At 37.4% G+C, this 22,713-nt stretch overlaps 1 protein-coding gene across 2 annotated transcripts in view; it reads right to left on the reverse strand.

The window, feature by feature from the left end:
* Positions 1-2,052: 2,052 nt before the first annotated feature.
* DGKH (diacylglycerol kinase eta) overlaps positions 2,053-22,713 on the reverse strand; it is a 78,204-nt gene continuing 57,543 nt past the window's right edge. Inside the window, exons 21-29 of one of the 2 annotated variants that reach the window (XM_009275639.2) lie at positions 21,589-21,702; positions 21,165-21,299; positions 19,948-20,114; positions 18,270-18,375; positions 16,612-16,704; positions 12,445-12,564; positions 11,989-12,097; positions 10,476-10,606; positions 2,053-4,376 (exon numbers count right to left, since the gene is read on the reverse strand). In XM_009275639.2, the coding sequence (XP_009273914.1) occupies positions 4,287-4,376; positions 10,476-10,606; positions 11,989-12,097; positions 12,445-12,564; positions 16,612-16,704; positions 18,270-18,375; positions 19,948-20,114; positions 21,165-21,299; positions 21,589-21,702 (1,065 nt within the window). In that variant the 3' untranslated portion in view covers positions 2,053-4,286. The remainder of the gene's footprint in view (positions 4,377-10,475; positions 10,607-11,988; positions 12,098-12,444; positions 12,565-16,611; positions 16,705-18,269; positions 18,376-19,947; positions 20,115-21,164; positions 21,300-21,588; positions 21,703-22,713) is intronic. The other variant, XM_009275640.2, reaches the window with a different exon arrangement.

Here is a 22,713-nt window from a genome sequence, read left to right on the forward strand (position 1 = left end):
TTCCCAAAAGGAAGACTAGATGCACTGAAAAACACTGATAATTTTACCCGTGAAATAAGATCTGTTCATTACGAAGGCATTATGAAATTTTCATTAAGTGAATTAGCATCGCTGAGTTCAATTAAAAACTCAAAACTGGCAGGTTATCTATTTCTCTACAAAAAGCACAGGAAAATATGAAATGGGCCATTATAAAAAAAATCAGTTGTTCTTGTTCGCATTACAGTTATACAACATTGCAGTATGAATTTCTTTGGGCAGGGATGGAGAGAGAAAGATGATTTCTATTTATTATTTACAGGACCAAGCATGTTTACTCCAGTCCCAAAGTAAGAAATACTGGATTGAAATAGTCTGGGAGGGTTTTTGATCACACACTTTACATTTTACTGTTCTTCCAAGTTTAAAATATTTTTCTTTGAAAGAAAGAGATGTTCAAGAGAAAAAATAGTGGTTAAAGGGAAATACATAAAAATGTATCACAAGGAAAATTTGCAATTGCCATCATATAAAAAATTTCATTTTTGAACAAGTTTTTTCTTTAAAGTATTGTAAAAAAACCCCAACACCTGCAACCATGAGTTTGCCTGATTTCATTCAGTTTCTAAGAAGAAGGCATTAGGCATTATAAAGGCAACACTTGCATGACCCAAATCAGAGGTTGCTACAGCAATTGAATACAGTGAACTGGAAAAACCCTATTCAAAAATGACAAAACAGAAACATGCTCTTAGCAATCTGCTGCCATTTTAAAACATGCATTTCTCCTCTTCCTCTTCCTGAGGTGTAGGGCATTTCACCTATATGAATACCAGCCACTTCAAAAAAACGCCGGTTGCTCTGTATTCCTTTCAGATTTTAAGGTATGCTGACTGACCACAGAAATCAAGCGTATTCGTCTAGGAGCAAAAAATTCATCCAGTAAACTTGGTATAGTGATTTTTTGTCTTGATTAATCTAGCATGTTGAATCGGGCTCCACAAGATCTATTGGGATAACTTGTTTTCCAAAAAACTAACTACTTTTAGGGGATGTGTTTACCTTATTTTCATTGAAATATTGGGATGTATGCTTTGAAGCACTTTAAACATCAGGATTAAATTATAAAGAATTCAGTTCTTTAAAAAGGTAGCTATGTATGTCCTTAGTTCTAGGAGCTGGGACTTTTACAGCAGTAAGGAAAAAAAACAATACTTGGAAATTACAATAATCATGAGATAGTAACACTGTGTTCAAAAGTCTTTCTGTAGAAAAGCCACATCACTAAACACAGTTACGACCCATGACCTCGGCAGAGAAACCCCGTAAAATATTTTGAGCCTCCTTGTCAGACGCATTTGGATTTGATAGCCAACACTAGTCTAAGGCATAGAGTTGCATAAAATTTGCTCTCCTGGGCATCTAATAAATACAGCATAAATGATGCTTACAATTTTTTTCCTACTTGCACATTTTAAAAAAACTTCTGCTTAGGACAATCAAAGTTAAATTCTTTGGTGGTCATGTAAAAAAAATGAACTATACAAAGACAAGTGATCAGTTGTCCTATACTGAGGTAATTTGAGGAGTGCCATAAGAACATTGCATTACAAACACCACTTGCCCATTTTCCCTTGCATAAAAGCAGCTCCCATTTTTTAATATACTCAGCGCAGACCTCTACAGCAACCCGAAGAGATCCTGTTCCATAGCCCATCTTAACGCACGGCAGATAGCAAGGCTGAAAGTTGTAAAGAGAGTGTATCCTACAATCAGGAAAGCAAAGAAAGTTCTTCCATGTATTATGTCCTTGAATCGACCAGGAAGATTAACTACATAGTCTACTGTAACATCGATGTATTAGAATGCTGCCACACATTAAAATATAGCATAGCTTACGGAGAACAAAGAGAAAAGGAAATGCAACTTGCGAAGATTTGACGGATGCCATCTGAACATTATTAAAGGGGTCAATGTCAAGTACATTAAAAAAAAATATATAATCTTTCCATTGTTTGCATTTTCTTTTTATGGAGAACAAAAGAGAAAAGGAATGCAACTTGCGAAGATTTGACGGATGCCATCTGAACATTATTAAAGGGGTCAATGTCAAGTACATTAAAAAAAATATATAATCTTTCCATTGTTTGCATATGCTTTTCATACAACAGCATGAAAATCATGTCACTTGGTAAAGGGATTTTGGCTTGTTTTTTATGGAAAACCTAATGGAACATAGCCTTTTACTTTTGTTTGTTTACCAGAATAATCAATTATGTCCACAGAGCTCCCAGAGTGGTGCTTGTTGAACCTACAGCAGCAAGAGCACATAGTACTATAATTGGATATAAACAAAGCCTATTTTGCTCCTTTTGAATTTTTTTTTGCAATAAAACAATGAGGGGAATAGATTTTACTTTCCAAGAGACGATTCCCGTCTACTTTCCAAGGGACGACTCCCATCGTACTCATGAGAAAGGGAGGGCAAAAGTAGGATGCAGTACTTGACGTTGGCCCCTTTAACGGGGAAAATAAGCTTTGGAAGAAACAAATGAAACCTTACTCTGCTGCCTACCAGGAAAACATAAATAGATACTAAGATACTCTTTAATCTGTAAGAAATGTCAAACCTACTCGATTAAGTAAAAGTCAAGTGTTCCTCATGCCGCAATGACGCATTGTTAGGAACAGCAAGGAGAGAGCGATTCTGTGCAAGTTTTCTGGCAGGTGGTGCAATATCATCTCATCTCAAACATTTGAGTAGGTTTTTTTGTAGATATACGCAAATTATTTTTCTACTAGATTAACATCTTTGTGAAAAATTAACCAGGAAATTCAATTATGAAGCTATGTTTTGTTTAAGTAAACTGTAAATAAGCTTACAAGTTCTGGTCTAACGCAATTTCTAAACAAAGATGTTTTTCATTTTTTAACCTGTTTACACTCATGGATTACTATCTTGCATGTGATTCATCTTTGCATGCATAGCGTAAAACCTTAGAGTTTGTTTTTTAAATTTTTATGATCTACCGATGTAGGAGTGCTGACAAGAAACAAATTGATGACTTTGTAAAGAAACGCATACAGAGACATTTTTAAATTAATAGTAAGTTAGTAATGAGTAAAAGCTTACCCCACAAAAATCAAATCAGCTGCTACATTTTAAAACTCTTCTTATGTATAACTAAAATGAATTTTCCTGTAAAAATTTTTCATTAGTCTTTCAACCTGCTTTTTGAATAATAGAATAAATAAAACCATTAGTGCCTAAAAGTTCAAATATGCTACAGATGTTTAAGATAACTGAATAACTACATTAAAATGCACCATGAGAAAATTCTTTATCATTTTCCATGCAGGAAGCCAATTGATATTTTTGTGAGGTACCGGTCTTTCAAAAATACTCATAAGTTAGTTACCTGATATACCTTCTGTACATGGTATATTTAAAAATCTAACTGTACAGTGTTTCAATCATATATAATGCATATAATCTGCTGAATATGGCACAAATGCTAAGTTTCCACACCCACACATCCTCTGCCGTAGAACACATTTTAGGCATAACACAACACTGAAGAATAGAAAAGTGCCTGAAACTGAAAAAAAAAAAAAAAGACACTCAAGTAGTAATAAATTAAATCTCATTCAAACCGATATAAAAGTTGTTCAAGTGTTTAAAGTATCAGATGTGTCATGCAACAGAACAACAGACGATTCAGGCAGGCACACCATGCATTATAGTTTGCATTCATGGTATCACAAGGTATCTCTCCCCCATTCTGCGTGGCCAGTGAGTGCTGGGTACCTGCGGCACTGCTAGGCTCACGTGTTGAACCTCCAAAACCTCTCGGTCTCCTGCACGGGAGGTTTTATGAAGCTGTGCCTCGGAAGGATAACCGGACAACCTCATGCTGTACAGTGGTATCTTGCTGCAGTGCAGTGTAAAGAGAGGCATACTGAGCTGCATGTAAGCAAAGCAATCATTTCTCGATTATATTTTCCAGTCAGTGCAGTTCACCATAAACCAATCGATTTACCAAAATGTGCTTATCTGAACTGGCCAAGTTTGCACACCAAGAAAATGTCTTCGCAGAACATACCACCTTTTCTTTTTTTTTGGCACAAATCCTTTTGTACGCTTGCAGCAAGCTCTTCACCATACAAGAATTCGGAGATACTAGCCTGTACAAACACACCGGTGCTTATTCTTCCATAGAGTAAACTACAAAGACAGCTAAGTGCCTGCAACAGCTTTGCTTCTCCAGCAACTTTCCCTTCGCTCTCTAGGGAGAGCACCAGCATAATTACACTTCAGACAAAGGGGTGTTCTTGCCGAGCTCTTTAATTCCCTGGAGAATTCGCTTCATATGACCCACTTTCGTTATCCCCAGGTCCTACAGAAATTAAAAAAAAAAAAAAGAAAAGAAAAAAAAGAGAAAAAGAAGAAAGTTTATTTACAGAAAAGGAAAAAAACCCCAACCCATTGATTATGATCTAGCCATGCAACAAATGTCTAGAAATGTGCTCGCTGCAATCAACGATAACCGGAAAACATTCTATGGCACTAGCAAGTGTTGCCTAACAAAAAAAATTGCTTAGAGCATACAATGAATGCCTCTCTGTCTTGCAGACAGAAAATTACTTACCTGCAATAATGACAACCCAAGGCACTGCAATATCTGTCAAAAACATCTTTCGCTTGACTTCTAAGTACAAAAACCTTTCGCAATTTCTGGCAACAAAAGAACAATCTCCCCCTCCTCTCTAATACAGCAATCAAATGCTTGGTAGGATGTGATGGATTAGAGCTTCTGTCCAGCAATGTCACTTGATCTGAGGCCCTGTGATGTCTGTTTTAATCAACAAACGCACACATCCCCAGTTTCTCGAGGGAAAGTGGATGTAACGGCTACAGGCATGTAGGACAACTTCCCTTTAGAGAGCAATAGAAAAGGTAAGCATTTGTTTTTCATTCCAAAAGGCTTACGTCTCCTAACATGGATCTTCTCGATTAGAGAGCTGTAAGAAAAATTCTCAGAAACATGACAGTCACGTCCCAAAGGAAAATGTAAAAAGCACAAGCGTAAATCTCCTTGTAGCCACCACTAGAGCAATCACATCAGCTGAAATGTTTCTAATATTAGATTCCGGGACCCATCTCCGTACGAGTGACAACAGACAAGAAATTTTTGCAGCAAACCTCTTCCAGCATTAATAACAGCTTTAGCAGCATCCTTTTTCAATTTGACTGGTCCAATGGTCAGAGGAGCCGCTGTGCTAATGATGCCCAACTGCACTAATGAATTTTTAGCTCAGTTTGGTGGAAATCTGCTTCCCTTACCTGTAAAATCCAGCTTTGAAAAACTCTTTAAAATCCTTGTGTTAGTGATGTTGAGCAAGTGGCAGATTCAAACACTACTTATTTGTAGAATAAACCTTATATAAATAGATTGTGATTAAATACAAAAACCTTAGAAACGTTTCACTATCTAGTTTTCTGAAATAGAAATCCTTTCATTTTAATAGGAAGGTTTTCTATTATGAAGACATTAAAAGGAAGGGAGTGTAATTAAGCAGCTTGAAATAATTACTCTCATACAGAGTGAAAAATGAAACCATATATAATATTCTGTACATACTCTATGCAAAGACTGTATCTACCTTTCCACAGCCACAGAAACTTCAGAAAATCTGCACTTTATATTACTTAAAAGTGTTAGCATGCAATTAATTTCCTCCATTTCTCCAAAGGAAGAAAGAGGTGGTAAGTTGGGCATGAGTTATTTTATTGTAAATGTAGCACAGCACAGATTAAACAGGTGGATTAATTTTCAGAGAGTTAAGATTGAATTCTGGTTATGTTAGAGATGGAAAAAAACCCGGGTTGTTTCTTCAGTTGAAAACTGTCAGTATTACAAATACATGACCATCCTTTACAGCACTTTGGCACAAAGGTGTCAGCATGAAAGAGTTCAAGATATGTTCATAAAAGTCCCCAAATCAAGTGCTGTTCGTAAAACTATCTGAAGAAAAACTGATTTTCCACATCACATCAATTTATATTTTGTTTCCGCTAATGGTCATCTCACTTATAAAAAAAATGTAGTACTAATTTTTAAGTTAAGAGAATTGATGTAGGTAGTAGTTGTTAAACTCGTCCCACAATGACAGTAATATTTATCATTTTAGATTTGGAGAATATTTTCTTTTTTATGCTAAACTTAATTTTCCAATGAATCAAAAATACACACGACTATTGAAACTACTGAAATAGCCTAGTTGTTATGTGGAGGAAATCCTACATAAGGAAAAACCCGTGAGGATATTTTCGAAACCACAAGAAGCCACACGTGTTAAAGGTTAAGAACTTGCAAATTCTTCAGAACAAACATTTTTCATGAGTAGAGCTTCTGTTGGATAAGCAACATAGTGAGATGCTGCCAGACTTCTAAGATCAGAGGAAAGAATCATATTATGAAATTCCCAGAAAACTCAGTCACTTTTTCCACCAACCTTTACAAAGTATCGTTAACAACACCTATGTTTCAGGGGCAAGAGGTTTTGGTTTTCTTTCTGTTCCAGTTGAAGATGCTGTAATGTAGATCAGAACAGCAAGTCTCAAGAGCCTCATCGCAATTTTTGGGACCCTTTTGATAAATTCTGCCACGTTTCCAGGGGAAAAAAAAAAACAACCAACAAGATAAACTCTGAATTTTTATGCTTGTGTAATAGTTTCGTTTGGAGGAAATTAAAATTTATACATTCGTGACACTAGATGCTATCTAGTATTCTCAGTTTACTACTGATGGAGGAAAGTTTGCAGAAATTCTCTCATCTCAGACTAAACCAGCAGCCTATCATGCATCATACAAAAAACAAGATCCCCAAAGATGTCTGCATTTTTGTGCATGCATGAGTTTCATCACTATCTATATAATCTGTCCATATCTAATGAACAAAAATTCAAATTGACTAAAATATGGTTTTGAAGACAATACGCTAGCCAGAGTTTGAGGAAGAAAATGGTCCTTCTTTTTCCCCAGCTATGGCCTTAAAACTACAGGATCGCCTCTCCTTCTGCTCTCCCAACCCACTTTGCCATCTCTAGGCCTTCAGCAGGTAGGGCTCAAAAAATTCTCAGAAAGAAAAAGGAAGGTTGGGCAAGAAAAAGCTGATGAAAATTCTTGCAACAGCTTTCAGGAGTTCTTTGTCTGCATTATATTATGGTGATTGCCTGTCTGCTTAGCCAAGAACCCATTTATTCCAGGTTTGCCCCACAGATTTTGGCCAAGCATACCACCAATGTAATACTACCAAACAATTTATATAAACACCCCTTAATATTAACATCTTCCAGATGAGAAACCTACCCTACTTGCATTCCCAGTGTCAAAAGCCATCTAGCATGCCCAAAGTCTGACAAATCTTACAATACATTTTAAATGCAAACACGCTACTGTGAAACAGAGAGATGAAATGCCGCAGTCCTCAGCACAGACTTCAGCTTGACTGGCAGTGCTCATCAAGCTGACATGAGGCATGGAAACCCTCTCTCCAAATAAACCAACATTGCTATGGAGCTCTAAGGAGATGTCACTCCAGTCCTACCAAATGTGTTGCAGTTCTGATTATTACTAAGTTGTGTGCATAGGAACAAGCTTATCAATGCTAAGATGCCAGTATTTCTTTCAGAAAAATGAGAGTCTAGTTTTCAATGAGTTTGCTTGTAAAAGAAAGTTAAAAAAAAATCACGACAAGCTTTCTTTCTACAGTTTCTACAGCACAGTTCACAATTCACTGCCCAGCCCTTCCTCAAGAGAAAGATAATCACATGGGTGTAAAAGTCTAAGATTAGGCATAGATAGGTCTATGCCTAAATAAAATCAGGCATAGGAGGCTGGAAAAAGGGTATTACTGCAGGGGCTGGGTGGAGAGAATTATCTGGTTCCTCTTGGAGGTGTTCTCCATTTGCCAGTTGCCACACACAGAGCTAACCAAGAATGGGATCCACAAGCTACGCAGAAATATAATTAGAGGTGTCCAATTATTCAGTCAACGTATTGATCTATTTCAGTGATGAGTGCAAAGGAAGAGAGTTTCATCAAATCCTTTTCTGTACTGCTTTTCATCTCTACTTTTGACCACAGAAAGAAAGGTGGGCCCAGAGGATTCAATTAAAACAGGCAACGATTTTTCCTGTTGTCGACATGAGAGGTAATGGAGGTAAATCTATTGCACATGACTTAAGAGCTTGTGAATCAATGGCGAGCCCATTTAGCTTGGCAGGAAGCACAAGCCTTGCACTGGAGGAGAGGCTGTAGACAGATTACAGCTCTCAAGAGCACTGAAGACTCATCTGTACACCTCGATAGCCAAAGGGGGGAAAAATTAACAGGGCAGCTTGTGATGTGTTCCTCATTTCCTAGGTACCACATTACACTTCTTGACACCAATTCAGGTCACTGGTCAGAAAACTGCAGGCTCCCCGAGCCATCCTTAATTGGCTCCCTGCAGAGATCATGCCCCGTATGTGACAAACAGGATGAATGTTAAACTCTGCTATTTAAATTCAGCATTGCTACATAGAGTGCAAGCCATGCTTGGCCAAAAGCCTGGCCTACCTTATGAACAGCACTGCCCTGGAAGCTCTCAGCTCTGCTAACAAGCAGATGGGGCAATTCTAGAGCAAGACTTCTGCTAGCACAGAATATACCCTTGGAAATTTGCGTAGAACGAATCCTCGTCCAGCTATGCTGAGCAATTTAAAACCTCATATGTGCTTTCAGGCAGCACTAGATAGAGGGGACAGTAAAAGTCTGTCTCTCTGTAGGCTCTAAGACAAGCTTTTACATATTTCAGGGCATAGGCCTTTGCGGCGGGGTTTTATTTATGCTGAATCAGCATGAGTCTTAGCAACAGGGATAACAGGTTGATGATTACCCTGCTGCAGATATTTACTTGGTTGAAGTGCCAGTCTTCTGGGCATGCAGTCAAATTGGTACCTATCAGAAACGAGGCATGGCCAGAAGCCATGTCTAGTTTAACACTGATCTTACCCACCATCATTTATTCCAACAAATTTGACATCTTGATTTTTTTTTTTAAGATTTCTTAATATTTTAGCAAACCTATGCATTGTGTGATGCTGAGTTTCCCAGCTAAGTTTTAAATTTGTTCAGTGCCCATTCAGAACAGGGACTTGCAACATCCATCACTGGAACACTGTGGGGGATTGCTTGGACAGTTTTCTATTTCCAAATTTTTGCAGGGAGGGACTGTCCTGAAACTGTCCCTCCATGTCAGGAACTATCCTGAAAGAAAGGAATTTAACTTCCATGGAAAGAAGCTTAGGTGATCTAATACCAAAGGGTAAAATAACACACAACAGCCAAATAGATCATCTCAAACACAGCTATCTTTAGCAGCTGCATTCTACTGCAACAGTCATGCAATGTAAGCGCTACCATATAACGTCAGGATTTCATACTATGTAAGAAACTTCACAAAAAATGGCACGTTTGTATGAAAGTATTGCCTCTATCTGGAGACCACTGCGCTGTGGCTAGAGCAATGACTTGCACTCTAAATGTGAATGTTTGCGATTTATACAATATCCTATTTCCTCTCTTACGTGCTAAAAGCAGTTGCAAAACACATTATCAAGAACTCATTACTACTGAGTTCCCGGAAAAAGTAATCTAACGAATCCCCAAAGATACAGCCTCTATTACATATAATGGATGCACTTAAGTCGTTCTTGAAAAAGACCAGCAAGCTCAAACAACAGCCTCAGACTGCCAGGTAACATTTCTCCCTGCAAAACTTATCAGTCTGACCTCAGAGGAAGAAAGTTTTACAATTTTGGAGACAAAGGAAGGTGCTCTTTTTTAAATCTATACAGCTAAAATTAGGCAGAGGTTGGTCAGGGATGAGAAAACCTATTGTGAAGGTCTATTTTGACACACAAACACCAACGCTATGTAAGTCTAATGCCGCAATTTATTAAGCTGCTTATCACTCTCACACGCACTATATCCAATATATACACAATAAATCACCTGAAGCAGAACAGCTGCTCGTAGCTGCTGACCTTGCAGTAGATAGATTCAAAATTATTATCACCACCTTCAACTGATTCATACTGATCCTGTTTAATGGAAACGATGAACTCTTGAAGATAACATTGTATTACACTGATGTCAGTAAGATATCAAACGTGCTTTTCCTATGCCTTCTGACATAAACTATAATGCTATCATTCTACATAACGTGCAAAAAAAGGAAATTTCGGATAACACAGATATTCTTGGTTGCAAGTACAAGTCAGCACTTCAGAAAATCAGGCCAAAGGACAGCGTGTATTAGTTTATTGCATATTTGCACAGTGTAAGCCAAGCTACAAGCACATAACAAGTGCAGGGAAAGAAGAAAAGTTGGTTGTTGTTTTGTCAAAGAAAATGGTCAATAGCAGAAAAGTAGCACAAAGGAAATACCTTAAGATCTCGCCTTTCCAGATGTAAAAGCTCAGAGCCTCGGATGTCATGGCTGATGAAGATTTCTTTGTACTCTCCCAAACTGAGCAGATCCAGCCAAGCAGCAACTTCATCTGTGCCCCATTTTTGAACTACCAAAGTTAAGAGCAAAACCCCCTTAATTTCTACATGCTCAAATGCATCACAAGCAAAGGTTAGGCCAAAGAGAGTGGAAAACAGAGTAGAATTGCCGTGCTAGCAAGGGGAAAGGTTAGAGGTGTCATTTCCACAAAAACTGACAATTTCCTTTTTACATGCAGGTTACAGGTTAGCAGTTAACATGAGAAAGTATCTAAACAAAGTTGGGGTTCTTTGCTTTGCAGCCATGCTTTCAGCTTTACTCCACTTTCTTCAGTAAAGCCTTTAAAACCTCATGTCCCAACAAATTCACATTACACCATCTTAGGATCAGTGACGCAAAGTCTGATGTTGTTCTGCTTTATACCATTAATTTATTAGTAGTCATCCAGGGAGAGGAGAAGCCTTCAAAAACTAATTAACATGTAAAATTAAAATATCAACCATACCTCAAATATAGCAATGGCAGCAAGCAAGTCCAGTTTTAATTAACATTTTCTAGTGTTCTTAATTAATGCAACAAATATTCTTTAAGCTACTGTGTTACACAGCCCATTAATAAGCTCTCTGTAAAACATTGTTCTCTAAGGTTAGTTGCCCACATTAGTTCTAATAAGACCACATTTATTGAAAAAAAGATAGTTATGCTACTTATTGCTATAATTTTGCAACTTCATTCAATGCTGATTAGTTTTACAATGAAGTGAAAACTGAAGTCTAATCTGAAATCTAAAGTCTGATCAACACCTGCAAGATTTTGACCAACTGTCCATTAAAAAGACAAAGATGTAGAAACAGTTTTAGGACCATCTGATCACTGATTAACTCCTGGACATAATCTTAAGGAAGTAAGTTCATAGGTAAGAGTGGGAAGAGAGGAGAGTGGAGTTTGTTCAACTTCTAATTAAGAAATCAGTATTGACTATCATGGCTTTTTATTTGATTTGTCTCAGTTGCTGAACTTAAAACCCATCTGAAATTTAAGAATAACTGGTTAATAAAACCAGTGTGATAAAAGCTATTGCGCACCTTCTGAAACTAACCTGAAAAACCTGAATTGGAGCTTCACAGGGAAACGATGTGCTTACAACTTGTATTGCTATGAGTTAATCAAATGTAACCACAGCAAAGACACAGGTCCTGTCACATGATAAAACTATCTAAATATTTTCACAGTAGTTCTTTGGTTCACTTGGAAGTCTTGGGGTCCTACTGAATGCTTTCTAAATGCATTGAAAGAAATCTTCATCCTAATGAAGATGCCAGTTAGCTCAGTTGCTTTTCGCTTTGACTCTACTTTTAGGTAGAGTGCATCATTTCAGCTCTTACCAAAAAACCCATAAAATCACATTGTCCCCAAATGCTACTATTTTTCTTGTAATGTCAAAACACATACCAGGCTGAGGGCTGGTCTTATGCTTCTGAACTTTTTCTTTTTTAAACTTTGGCACTATGCGAAACACTGTACTTCTGTTGTTTCTTTTAGCATAATCCAGAGGGGGGTCCTGCATGAAAGAAGAGACATAGTTACCTTTAATTAACAGAAAACAACAGTGAAATTACATGCTTGAGACGGTAATTCATAGTTAACCTCAAAAACTAAGACCAGATTTTACTTCCATAAAGAATAATTTCAGGATTTAACTCTATACTTGTTTCATTTATTAAATAACCATTCAAAACCTTTAAATTCACAAAAGGGAACAAAAGGGAACAAAAAGCAACAAGCTTAGAAGCTTGTTCACAGCAGACAGAAATGATCCACCATCACTACTGAAATTGCCTCTCCAGATTCTAACTTACTCTTCCCTATCAAAAGAAATTAGAAACAAGAAGTATTAACCAAACTCACCTCATCATCATTTGGTTGAAAAACGTAATAAAGCCATGGTATCTCAGCAAGTTTTCTCAACTCTATTTCCACGCTGTGCAAAGCATCAGACAGCAGCTCTTCATGGGGAGCTTCTAACTGCTGTTTATAAACAGGCCAGAAAAATAGTATTTTTAGTTTTGTTAACATACAGCATTTAAATCTAGATACGTTGTTACCACACACAAACAGATGACTGCTTCATGGTGAGTGTAAACAAACAGTGAAAACAAATAAACTTACCAAATTAAATTTTCCTTCAGAGATGTGTCAGACCACTCTGACACTACACTTAGTATGGTCCCAACCACAAAGAGATGACTGAGGCAGCTGAGACTTTCGGTGCAGACCAGCTGGACCTAGCTGTCAGTCACTGTCATCATTCACTGCACTCCTGAGTCTTCACAGAGCAAAAGTTATCTGATAACACCAATACTAGAACACACTAGAAGTGGAAACTACTAGCACAAGGGAGATAAAACCTGACCAGAAGAACAAGAGCCTGGAAAATTTTTGTATGAAAAGTGGTGTAAAAGAATTGAATAGATGGTAGTAAGCCTGAGTTATTATTTGTAATTGTCTTCATATGATAGATCACTCTCTCATGGTCAAGTAAGAGGAAATGGATCTTACCGAAGATGCTCCATTCCCAAAGGTCTTCCAGTGGTGATACAATACCTGCACTACCCCTTCTAAACCGGTGAGACATGGAGCGATAGCCACTGCTGCTGGCTGGGGGTGGGAGGAACGGGGACCAGGCATGGAAGAGGGACACGACTGCAGCCACAGGCGGGAGACAAAAAGCCAAAGACATCAGCGAAGGCCAAAGAGGAAAAGAAAGTGGCAGCAGTGTAAAAAGCTTAGGACTTGCTGACCTACGGGAATTTGGCTCCATCAACACTTTGAGAACCCCATGGAGGTACCAGTTTTCCTTAAAACCCTGGTCTGAAAACTATTCTGCAGCTGTTTTGTGAGTCAAACCTGTGAGGAAGAGGTAAGGCAGGCCACTGATCCCTGGCAAAGCTGTTTTGGCCTTATCGGGGGTTGCTGAAACACCATTTTGAGGTAAAGAGTTGAATCCTGGAACGAGTTGCTTGGAATCACTAATAAAGCAATCTGAACATCTATTTCTCTCTTTGAAGTAAAAGTAGTCCCAAAGCAGTGCAGAATATCCTTTTGAAAGGATCTAATTAAGTTGTATCCTAGTGAATGCATTTTTAAAATGGAGTTGTAAGAAAATCTTTGATCTCTAGTGCTGGAAAAAGATTTTGATGTTGTTGGAGTTTGGTGATAAATTACAAGCCCCCTTTAATTTATCCTACCTAACAAAAACTTCTTTCCTTTGCTTCAATAGTTTGCATATGTTACCACTTTTCAAAGGAGAGACATCTTTAGTAAGATATTGCTGTTTAGCATAGTAATACTGTAAATATAAGCTCCCTCTTGCTATCGTGTTCTTTTCTCTTCTAAAGCTCACAGAATTCAGTGCCCATAAGGAGACTCTGAGCTTTATTTGCCTTCCCTTTTTTTTCAGTTTGAACAGTTCAATTAATTTGGAGCACAGTGGAAGACCCACCTGTCTTTGAAGAAGTTAGAACTTTTCTCTCGTTTTCATTTTTTAAAATTATTTATCTATTTTATATAAATGAATGAAGCAGAGAGTTATCTCTTTCTCAACAAGCACTTATCTAAGTCTTATGAACAAGTCTTATGAGGAGCGGCTGAGGGAGCTGGGACTGTTCAGCCTGGAGAAGAGGAGGCTGAGGGGAGACCTCATCGCTGGCTGAGGGGCCTCATCGCTCTCTACAACTACCTGAAAGGAGGTTGGTGGGTGTTGGTCTTTTCTCCGAAGTAACAAGTGATAGGACGAGAGGAAAGAGGAATTTTATATAAATGAATGAAGCAGAGAGTTATCTCTTTCTCAACAAGCACTTATCTAATTGCTTGATTCTCAAAGGAAAACATTGTGCTTGAGGACAAAAAAACTCTCATCTGATGGTGAGAAAGTGTATGCATTGGCAATATTGCTTCTGAAATAAACCCAAAACAATAGTGAAATTCTGGTAAAGGAAGAGTCAGCAATTTAGGGTAAATTCTCCTCCTACAACATCTTGGAGAAGCTTCTTATTTCCAAGATGGAAATTAACACTATGAATGAAACAATGAAAATAAATTATTTTTTCAATTCCTTCCCAAAGGAAATTTTTAATATGAAAATATTTGATTTCAGTGGGCTCAGATAATTTCATTCAGTTGAAATGAAACATTCTGTCATACTTCTCCCTTAATACATTGGAAAACTGTAGTATATGCAACAAAGCCATCAATTTACTGCTATCAGGAGCTTTGATCACAAAAGAGAGGCGTGAGAGAGAACTGAAGAGGCAAAGAAAAAAAAAAGAGGAGGAAGATATAGAAAGAAGGTCCATCTTTGTCAGAGAAAGATAATTTGGAGAACAGTGTATGATGGCAGCAGCTGATGCATCAAGCAACACCTTACATTTCATCTGTCTCTATTTTAATAGAGTGAGGGGCCAACATACATGTAGCTTCAGCATTTATAAAATACATGGCAATAAGGTTAACCAGGGTGCCTTGTTGTTGTGAGTGTGAAATACTGTTCTAAACAAGCATGATGTCAAATGAGTGTAATGGACACCTCTGGAAGATTATCTCAGTATCTTTCAAACAGCCTTTTTATTAAAAAATGGGTTTGATGTAGACTCAGTAAGACATTTGCACAGACCATAATGAGAAGCAGAAGTACAACATGTAAAAATCAGAAATGGACAAATGAATCAAATTAAGCTTTGGAGCCTGAACAAGGGACCAGTTCGACAACACAATGAGATCACAACTGGCTACAGAAAAGGTAATGTTTCCATGGGAAGGTTTCCATAATAACATTATTTCCAGACTGCCTTGATAAATTACACTAGTCCTAGTATGGCATTACCAACTTAAATCTTTTCTTCTAATTCCTCTTCCTAAACTATTTTAAAATTTAAACAAATTTCTCTGTTTTGATTCCCCATTCAATCTGAAATATGGGGGATTAGTAATAGCAATTTGAAAAAAACCAGCAGATATTTTTCCCTTTTCTTGGACAAAAACATCTAATGAATAACTTTCCCTTCTAAAAACTCATAAAATAGATCATATGAGTCTGATCTTTGACTATTTCTAGAACTTATATGGTTATTAGCCTTTAGACCATATTAACTTTTTGTTACTGTAGAATAGACCCGTACCATTTATCACTTGTGTAAAAAGGTACCTGAACCTGCACCAGTAAGTTTCATACGATAACTCAGCTAAATGAAAACATTCCTATTTATATCCATTTTTAATTATAAGACTTAAATAAACAGTAAGTTAGTAATAAATCTGCTTTTGAATCCAAAGAAAATGTAACTGTTCCTACTGAGTATCTTCTTAATATAAAAGTGGACCAGCAGAGAAAACCTGACATCTTTGTTCTCTTCACAATGTCACATGTAGAAATTTTCTAATTATACATCAAGGTACAACAATTCTTGAGCAGTCTTCATCATTTTAGGCACAGAAACACTAGCCAAAGAAAAAGATGCAAAGTCTTCAGTACCATCAGAGGTCTACTGAACACTTATCAGTTAGAGGTTATAAAATAATTCCTGACAGGCGTTAGAACAAGGGTGAGATTTACTTGCCCAGATTAGATCTGTAGAAGTTGAATGTATGAGTCTGAACAGCTCTCACCCCAGGTTCTCTTTAAACTCTGAAGATGGTCACATAATAGAACTCCGGAAGTTCTCTTAAATGCTAAACCTCCAGAAGATGATTTATCTTTTTCTAAGATAGGCCTCCAAGACAGTTGAGTGTGTACCAGCCTCAACAGGGATACTTATTTCTCTCCATTGACTACTAAAAAGAAGAGCCCAGGCAATGACCTTTTAGATATCTGAAGTGAGGTAAAATGGATGCCAATCTAGGACAAGAATTCATAACTCATTCTGATCCAAACCACAAATGCAGTGTAATATCCTCCAATTGGCCTTACAGAGCTTCTTGTAGCAGGTCATAAATCCTGTGTCAATTTAAAAAATCAGCAAAGAACAAATCACAGATAATCTGAATGAGGGAATAAAACCATGTATTTTGTCACCTTACCAAAGGAACTCTTCCTACTAGCAGAGATTCAGTTTCATTATGCAGGGCCTTCACATTGACAGCTATCTCCATGGCAGTGTTTCTGGTGAGGCTCTGGGGAATAAGAAGCATAAAAATTATTTGAAGTGATGCAAGTCAAACTGCAAATAAGTACTTTGGGCTTAGAGCAGAGATCTTAAGCATCTTCTCCTAGGAGAAATACATCAATTCAGCTCTACACTGACAACTTCTTCAGCACTGAGAATAGAAAACAAAAATGTAGTATCTATTTACTGTCTTTTCCCCAACTTCATTTAATATGACCTTATACAATCCTGAAGATCATCAAGTGACCAGCCACCTGTGAGATGAATCTACGATTTTTATGGATGACAAAGGCCAGCAGAAAAGTTGTGGGCCTCATTTATTAACAACTGTTGATCCGAACTGTTCACCTTATCCTTAGAAGAAGTAAGCCACTAGCTGTATTTTAAGAAGCAAAGGTTAACTAATATATTTACCATATGTAAATTTAGGTTAGATATAGGCAGCCTCTACCTAATTAATCTTTTTGGGGTCCAGTCCTTGAAAACACCCAGATTGTCTAAGTGTGAAGAGAGAAACCAGGAAACTCATTTCCCCTCACCCCCTTTACATTCTCTGCATAGCACTTGGATAACAATTAAGCATGAAAAGGTCTAAGAACGCATCCACAAGAATTGACCTGTACGTAGTAACAGCATTTGTTCAGCCTTTGTCATGCCTCCACTCTGCGTCTGGGAACATGCCTACACAGTTGTCTGCAAGCAGATGTGAGCTTACTTGGCCTATTGTTTTTGCTGTTTGCTGACACGAGTTTGATTTATTCATGCTCAGAGCTACATTAGTACACCGCCTCACTTGATTTAATAAGCACTGCTGCATCACTTCAGGATGAGCACCCCTGGCTGTGGACCTCCGTTGCAGATGAAGCGAATTCTTGGCTGCTTCCGAAAGGCAACAGACATACCCTTACCGTGCCCCTAATCCAAACTCCCTATCTCCCTTTTGACTGCTCACTCCCCCCTGCAACACCACCCAGAGGGTCTGCATTTTAAGTGTCATTAATGTCCCTTTCTAATGTCCCATGTTCACAAAAGAGAGTAGCAGGTGGGGAGGACACTGATAAATGCAGAAACTGCATCTTCTGCCTTCTCAGATATCGTATTGATCTAACATCAGGAGGGGACTCTCCTCTTTAATACTCTTCTGTAAGAAGGCAGTTCTCCTAACTCCCATTCCTGGTATTATTAATAAATTTCAGAAACATTGAGCATGATCTCTACCGAATTCATCAGCTGTGGGGTATTTCCCTATGCACGTGAAGGGTTGAGACCCCCTGCTGCTATACAGAGCAGCACCTTCAGAACCTGAAGTAACTTTCCCTTTACTTTCACCTTAGAAAAAGTGGCAAAAAAGGGGAGAAGATACAGCATCCATTCATCTGTTAAGCAATTTCATTTAAATCTGAGCATGTGTATGTATATTTAGAAGTCTTGTTTATCAAAAACTTCAAGAATTATCATCCAACTTGTTTTAATATGGGGACAAGGAGTACAATACAGCTCCCATGTCAGAAGCTTAAGCATACAGATATTATAGCTTATTTACTTATACATAGATTTCTGTTCTTCCTTTACCTCAGGAAACCTTGGGTTGGCTTTATTTAATGCATGTGAACATGCATTAACGGCATGAGCAAGCTCCTGCTCCAAGAGGCCATGTATTTTTGCTGCTTCACAGATCCTACAAAAATATAAAGAGAGAGAAAAATATTTCTTACCTCCTTTAAAGACTAATTCTTCCGAGTACACAACATTATCAGATGACAAAATATATAAAGATATGTTTCACAAAACACTTTTAAAAAAATATAGTCCTTTATAACAGAAGTTGAAATACAAGTATCTCTTCAAGCAATACAGCGCCTCATATAAATCATATCCATAACACAGAAGATTTATTCTGCTATGAAATACCGAGACACATTTATTTGTCTTAGAACACAAATGGTATGCAAAAATTGTACCAAAAAATGTTGGGGCTATTAATTCAAATAAACTATAGAGGAAAACCCTAGCACATTAAGATAACTTACTTGAAGTTATCTTAAAAGCCATTACACCTATTTCACAAGGCATATCCTTCAGACGTGACATTAAAATTGACTGCAGTCATTTGAGATTATGGGAGGTCTAGCTGTAATTATAACCTCAGGACCATCTCTAGAACAGTAAAGTTTTTAAGCTGTCTTGGCTAAACTTCACTTTGGATAATTTATAACCTAAATTATTCTTCTATGTCTACTTAAGTCACAAGTACAGTATAAAAAGAATATGTCATTCTTCAGTTCCTTTCTTATGTTATCAGTGCAACTCAACAGATACTCCAAGAATTGATTTTGATGCTTAAGATAATTTGTTATCATGATGAACTGAATAGCAGCTTTATAAAATGTTCTGATTTAAAAAAAATGCTTTTCTTAAAAAAATCTAGGCTTTTTTTTCTGTGAAAATTGAAGTGCCTTTTTTATTAAAGTACTTGCATCTCAGGAAGTAAGTACTTCTTGAAAATAAGCAAGGCTGTGGGATCAATTTTATACCATCAGCCCACTATCATCTCAACTCAAGTAAATTACTGAAGTGTCCAGGGGCACAGAGATGAGGATTTTGAGCATTAGGAATGAAATAGAAAGCTGCAATAACAATGAATGAGTGGGTGAATGCAAAAAGGCATGAAGATTTTATCCGGCAATTTGGGCTCCTTGAATGTTGCTGTGTTAACTGTTTACTTGTACAATATTTTAAGAAAACTTTCCATTCTATTGAAAAGTGCTCATCTTTTTGAAATTGTGAGTAACAAGGCTTTAAAGAGAAATAAGGTCAGGAGAAGTTAAGGTCAGGTGGATACATCCGCACTGCTGACTTCTAAAGTTGACTTCTAAGGGTTTTTTTTCAATAAAAATATATTTGCTCTTGCATAAAATGAGAATTTTTAATCAAAAGCCTCTCTGCAAAGAAGCTTTCCAATTTTCCATTTCCACTGCTCCTTCAGAAAGTCAGTTTTCACAAGAAAAAAAATACATAAACACACAAAAATAAAATTACAGAAATACATAAGAAAAGCATAAATAAACAAGTTGAGCCTTAAAAATAAAGTAAAAAAAAAACAACAAAACAATGAAACTGATAGAGTGGCAACTAAACATTAATCAAAAAACAGGGAAAATATACACTTCTAAGTCTATGTATGCATTTGCATGAATAATTCAGTCTCGGTGTCTAGGTTGCCAATCCAAACTTATTAATTTTACTGTACCTGGTAATAAGTTCTTCTGCAGCTTGTGAGCACAGCTGGATCTGTGCGACTTCTTCTTCTGTAGCCAACTCAACAGCCTGCTGAGGGTACAAGGGAGATCGAATGACAGGCTTACAGGAATCATACTTCTGTTTGTCTTCCCAAGACTTCAGGGTGTTTTCAAAGGCCTAATCAAAATGAATTATACATTCAGTTCACAGCATTTGGAGTATTCTTATTTATTTTAAAATTTAATTTTATATAAATTTTAAGTTCTATAATATTTTCATTAAAATTAATTTAACAAATTAATTTAATTTTAATTTTATATAAATAATACAAGCTCTATAAATAATGACATTAAATTTAACTTTTTTAAAACATAGTGAAGAAAATAAGTCACTTCTGAAAGCTTGCTTTCTCTCTCTCCCTCCTTTATCCTCAATAAGCATCTTTCAAACTAAGAACACAAAGACAGTGATAATACAAGCATGGATAGTAAGATCCAAATCTGAAAGTAATATAAGATTCAAACCTAAAAAATGGTGGGAAAAAGTAACAAATTTACTAAAATGTAGTTCAAATGCCATTAACCGCACCCTAAATTCACCATCCAGTTAGTGGACGGAGAACTGAGGGGCAGATACGCCTTTCACACAGTAATCCTAGACAAGCGTGAACTCTCCAGTGGCTTTGTGACTAGGTTCTGCACGTGCCTCTTCTGTCTGAGACCGGGTGGTGGGGGAGAGGGAGGATTAGTAGAACAGAGAGAGACAGGAGAGAAATCTGCAGAAAGTTATTCTGAAAAATGGACTTTATAGAACTTTGGTATTTATGCAACTGTGCCAGAACCTCCAGTATGTGATTGTGTATTATACACCTAGAGAAGAAGAAGAAGAAGAAGAAGAAGAAGAAGAAGAAGGAGAAGACGATGGGGGGGAGAAAAGAAAGAAAGAAACAAAAATATATAAAATTTTGACCATTCTTCTTCTTACTATATATTAATAAGAATACAGGAATAGCACTAGTAACACTGATAAAAGCTGACAAAGAGCTGTGTGACTTATACAAAAGAACAATTCTCTATCTATCTGGCTTATAGAAATTATGCAACTCTAAGTAATCATGTAAGTTATATAGATAGTTATAAAACATTTTTATAAGCACTGTTTTGTTCACGTTATAACTGAATCAAATTGTTACAGAAACAATGTTAGTAACAGTATTTCATAACATACTCTGTCTCGTGTTAACATCTGAGCTCTGTTTTTATGTATGATCTTAATCACTCCCGGGGGCTGGATCCATGCCTCTCCATCGACTTGCACTGGAACCCCTTCATCACCAAGTATGGTGATCTTTACTGACCGACACTGGAAAAGAACAAACACGTTATTTTACAGAGCAATAAATACTAATGAAACTGACGGGCCACCTGAAACATGTTGATTACTAGGAGCTGCGGCTTCCCTCCAGGTTTGTCTCAAGGATGAAGCACTTTTACACCTCATTTATCATTGAACACAATTTGTTACCCGTTAAAATTAAAACAATGTCAGCACTTTATTAATGTATAGGGTGGTGGTCATCAAGAGTACCGCTACTTGCCATCATCCCAAACTGCTGCCAACCATGTTGCATGCTTTCAAGTAAGAAACAAACCTGAGCTATCCTGTGGTGCTGCAGTTTGATGACTCTTGAAACTGCCATCTGCATGCTGCCAAATACCGCAACAACTTCTAAGATTTTATCATCAAATGATGGAGCCCCAAATATCTGAAAGGAAAAGAAAATATTCCATTTTTGATGGTAAATCTAGTGCTTAGATTGCATTTTTAATGAAACAGATTAATTTACAGATTTGTTTTCAACATTTAAATGCTCTAACTTACTTACTGTAGAATAACTACACTGTGTCTCAAAAGTCATAGGAGTGAGATACCGTAGACAGTAGGCAAATATTATTTTAAAACAGCAATGCTAGTAGCATTTCAAATATCTGAACAACAAGGCATATCCTTATATAGGAAGGATGGCAAGTTTCAGCGTGCCGACTAAGAAATGTTTTTCAAGGCAAGATGAAAGGCCAATTCAAATCTCTGCTTGGTTAATGTACTTAATATCTAAGAGGTTCTTGAAGTTAAGAGGAATAATGGTGGTTTTCTTCTCAGAAGAGCATATCTTTTTATATTCTGAATTCTCTGGAACCAACATCCGAGTCCGTGCTTGGCTTTGTTAAACAGAGCTTTCATACTGAAGAGGATCTTGCGTGCGCTGTATACAATTATCCGCTGTAAATATGAAAACCGCTTCTGTATGGAACAAACGTCCTGATATCCAGCCAAGACACTGAATTTCCATAAGCTTACACAAAGCGCACGAAGTCTCGTGTGTGCCATTGCCACCTGGTGTCCTGCAGGGAGATTCAGCCATGCCACACAGCAAGTCTTAGGCTGGAGTTCAGCTGGGTCTGGCAGGAGATACCATACTAAGGTCACTTTGAAGCTTGACCATTTCATCCTGATATGCAATAGGGAGCAATGAGGGAGAAAAACCAGCAGGAGAAATCACTCCAGTAAGAGTTTAACGGGTAGAGAGATCACCTCTCTGAGTGGTACTCAGACTACCTCATTTGGCACCATGGGCAGAGTAAGCTGCATCAGAGGCACCTGAGAGAGGATTTCCTGGAGGTGAAGAATAAGAGGGTGCAGATCCAGGACCGCGTAATCCAGATAGTGTCTGCAGCAATGGCTCAGGGAGGGAGAGAATGGGGAACAGGGTGAGGGA

Source organism: Aptenodytes forsteri, unplaced genomic scaffold (assembly GCF_000699145.1).
Source record: "Aptenodytes forsteri isolate BGI_AS27 unplaced genomic scaffold, ASM69914v1 Scaffold172, whole genome shotgun sequence".
Lineage (NCBI taxonomy): Eukaryota > Metazoa > Chordata > Aves > Sphenisciformes > Spheniscidae > Aptenodytes > Aptenodytes forsteri.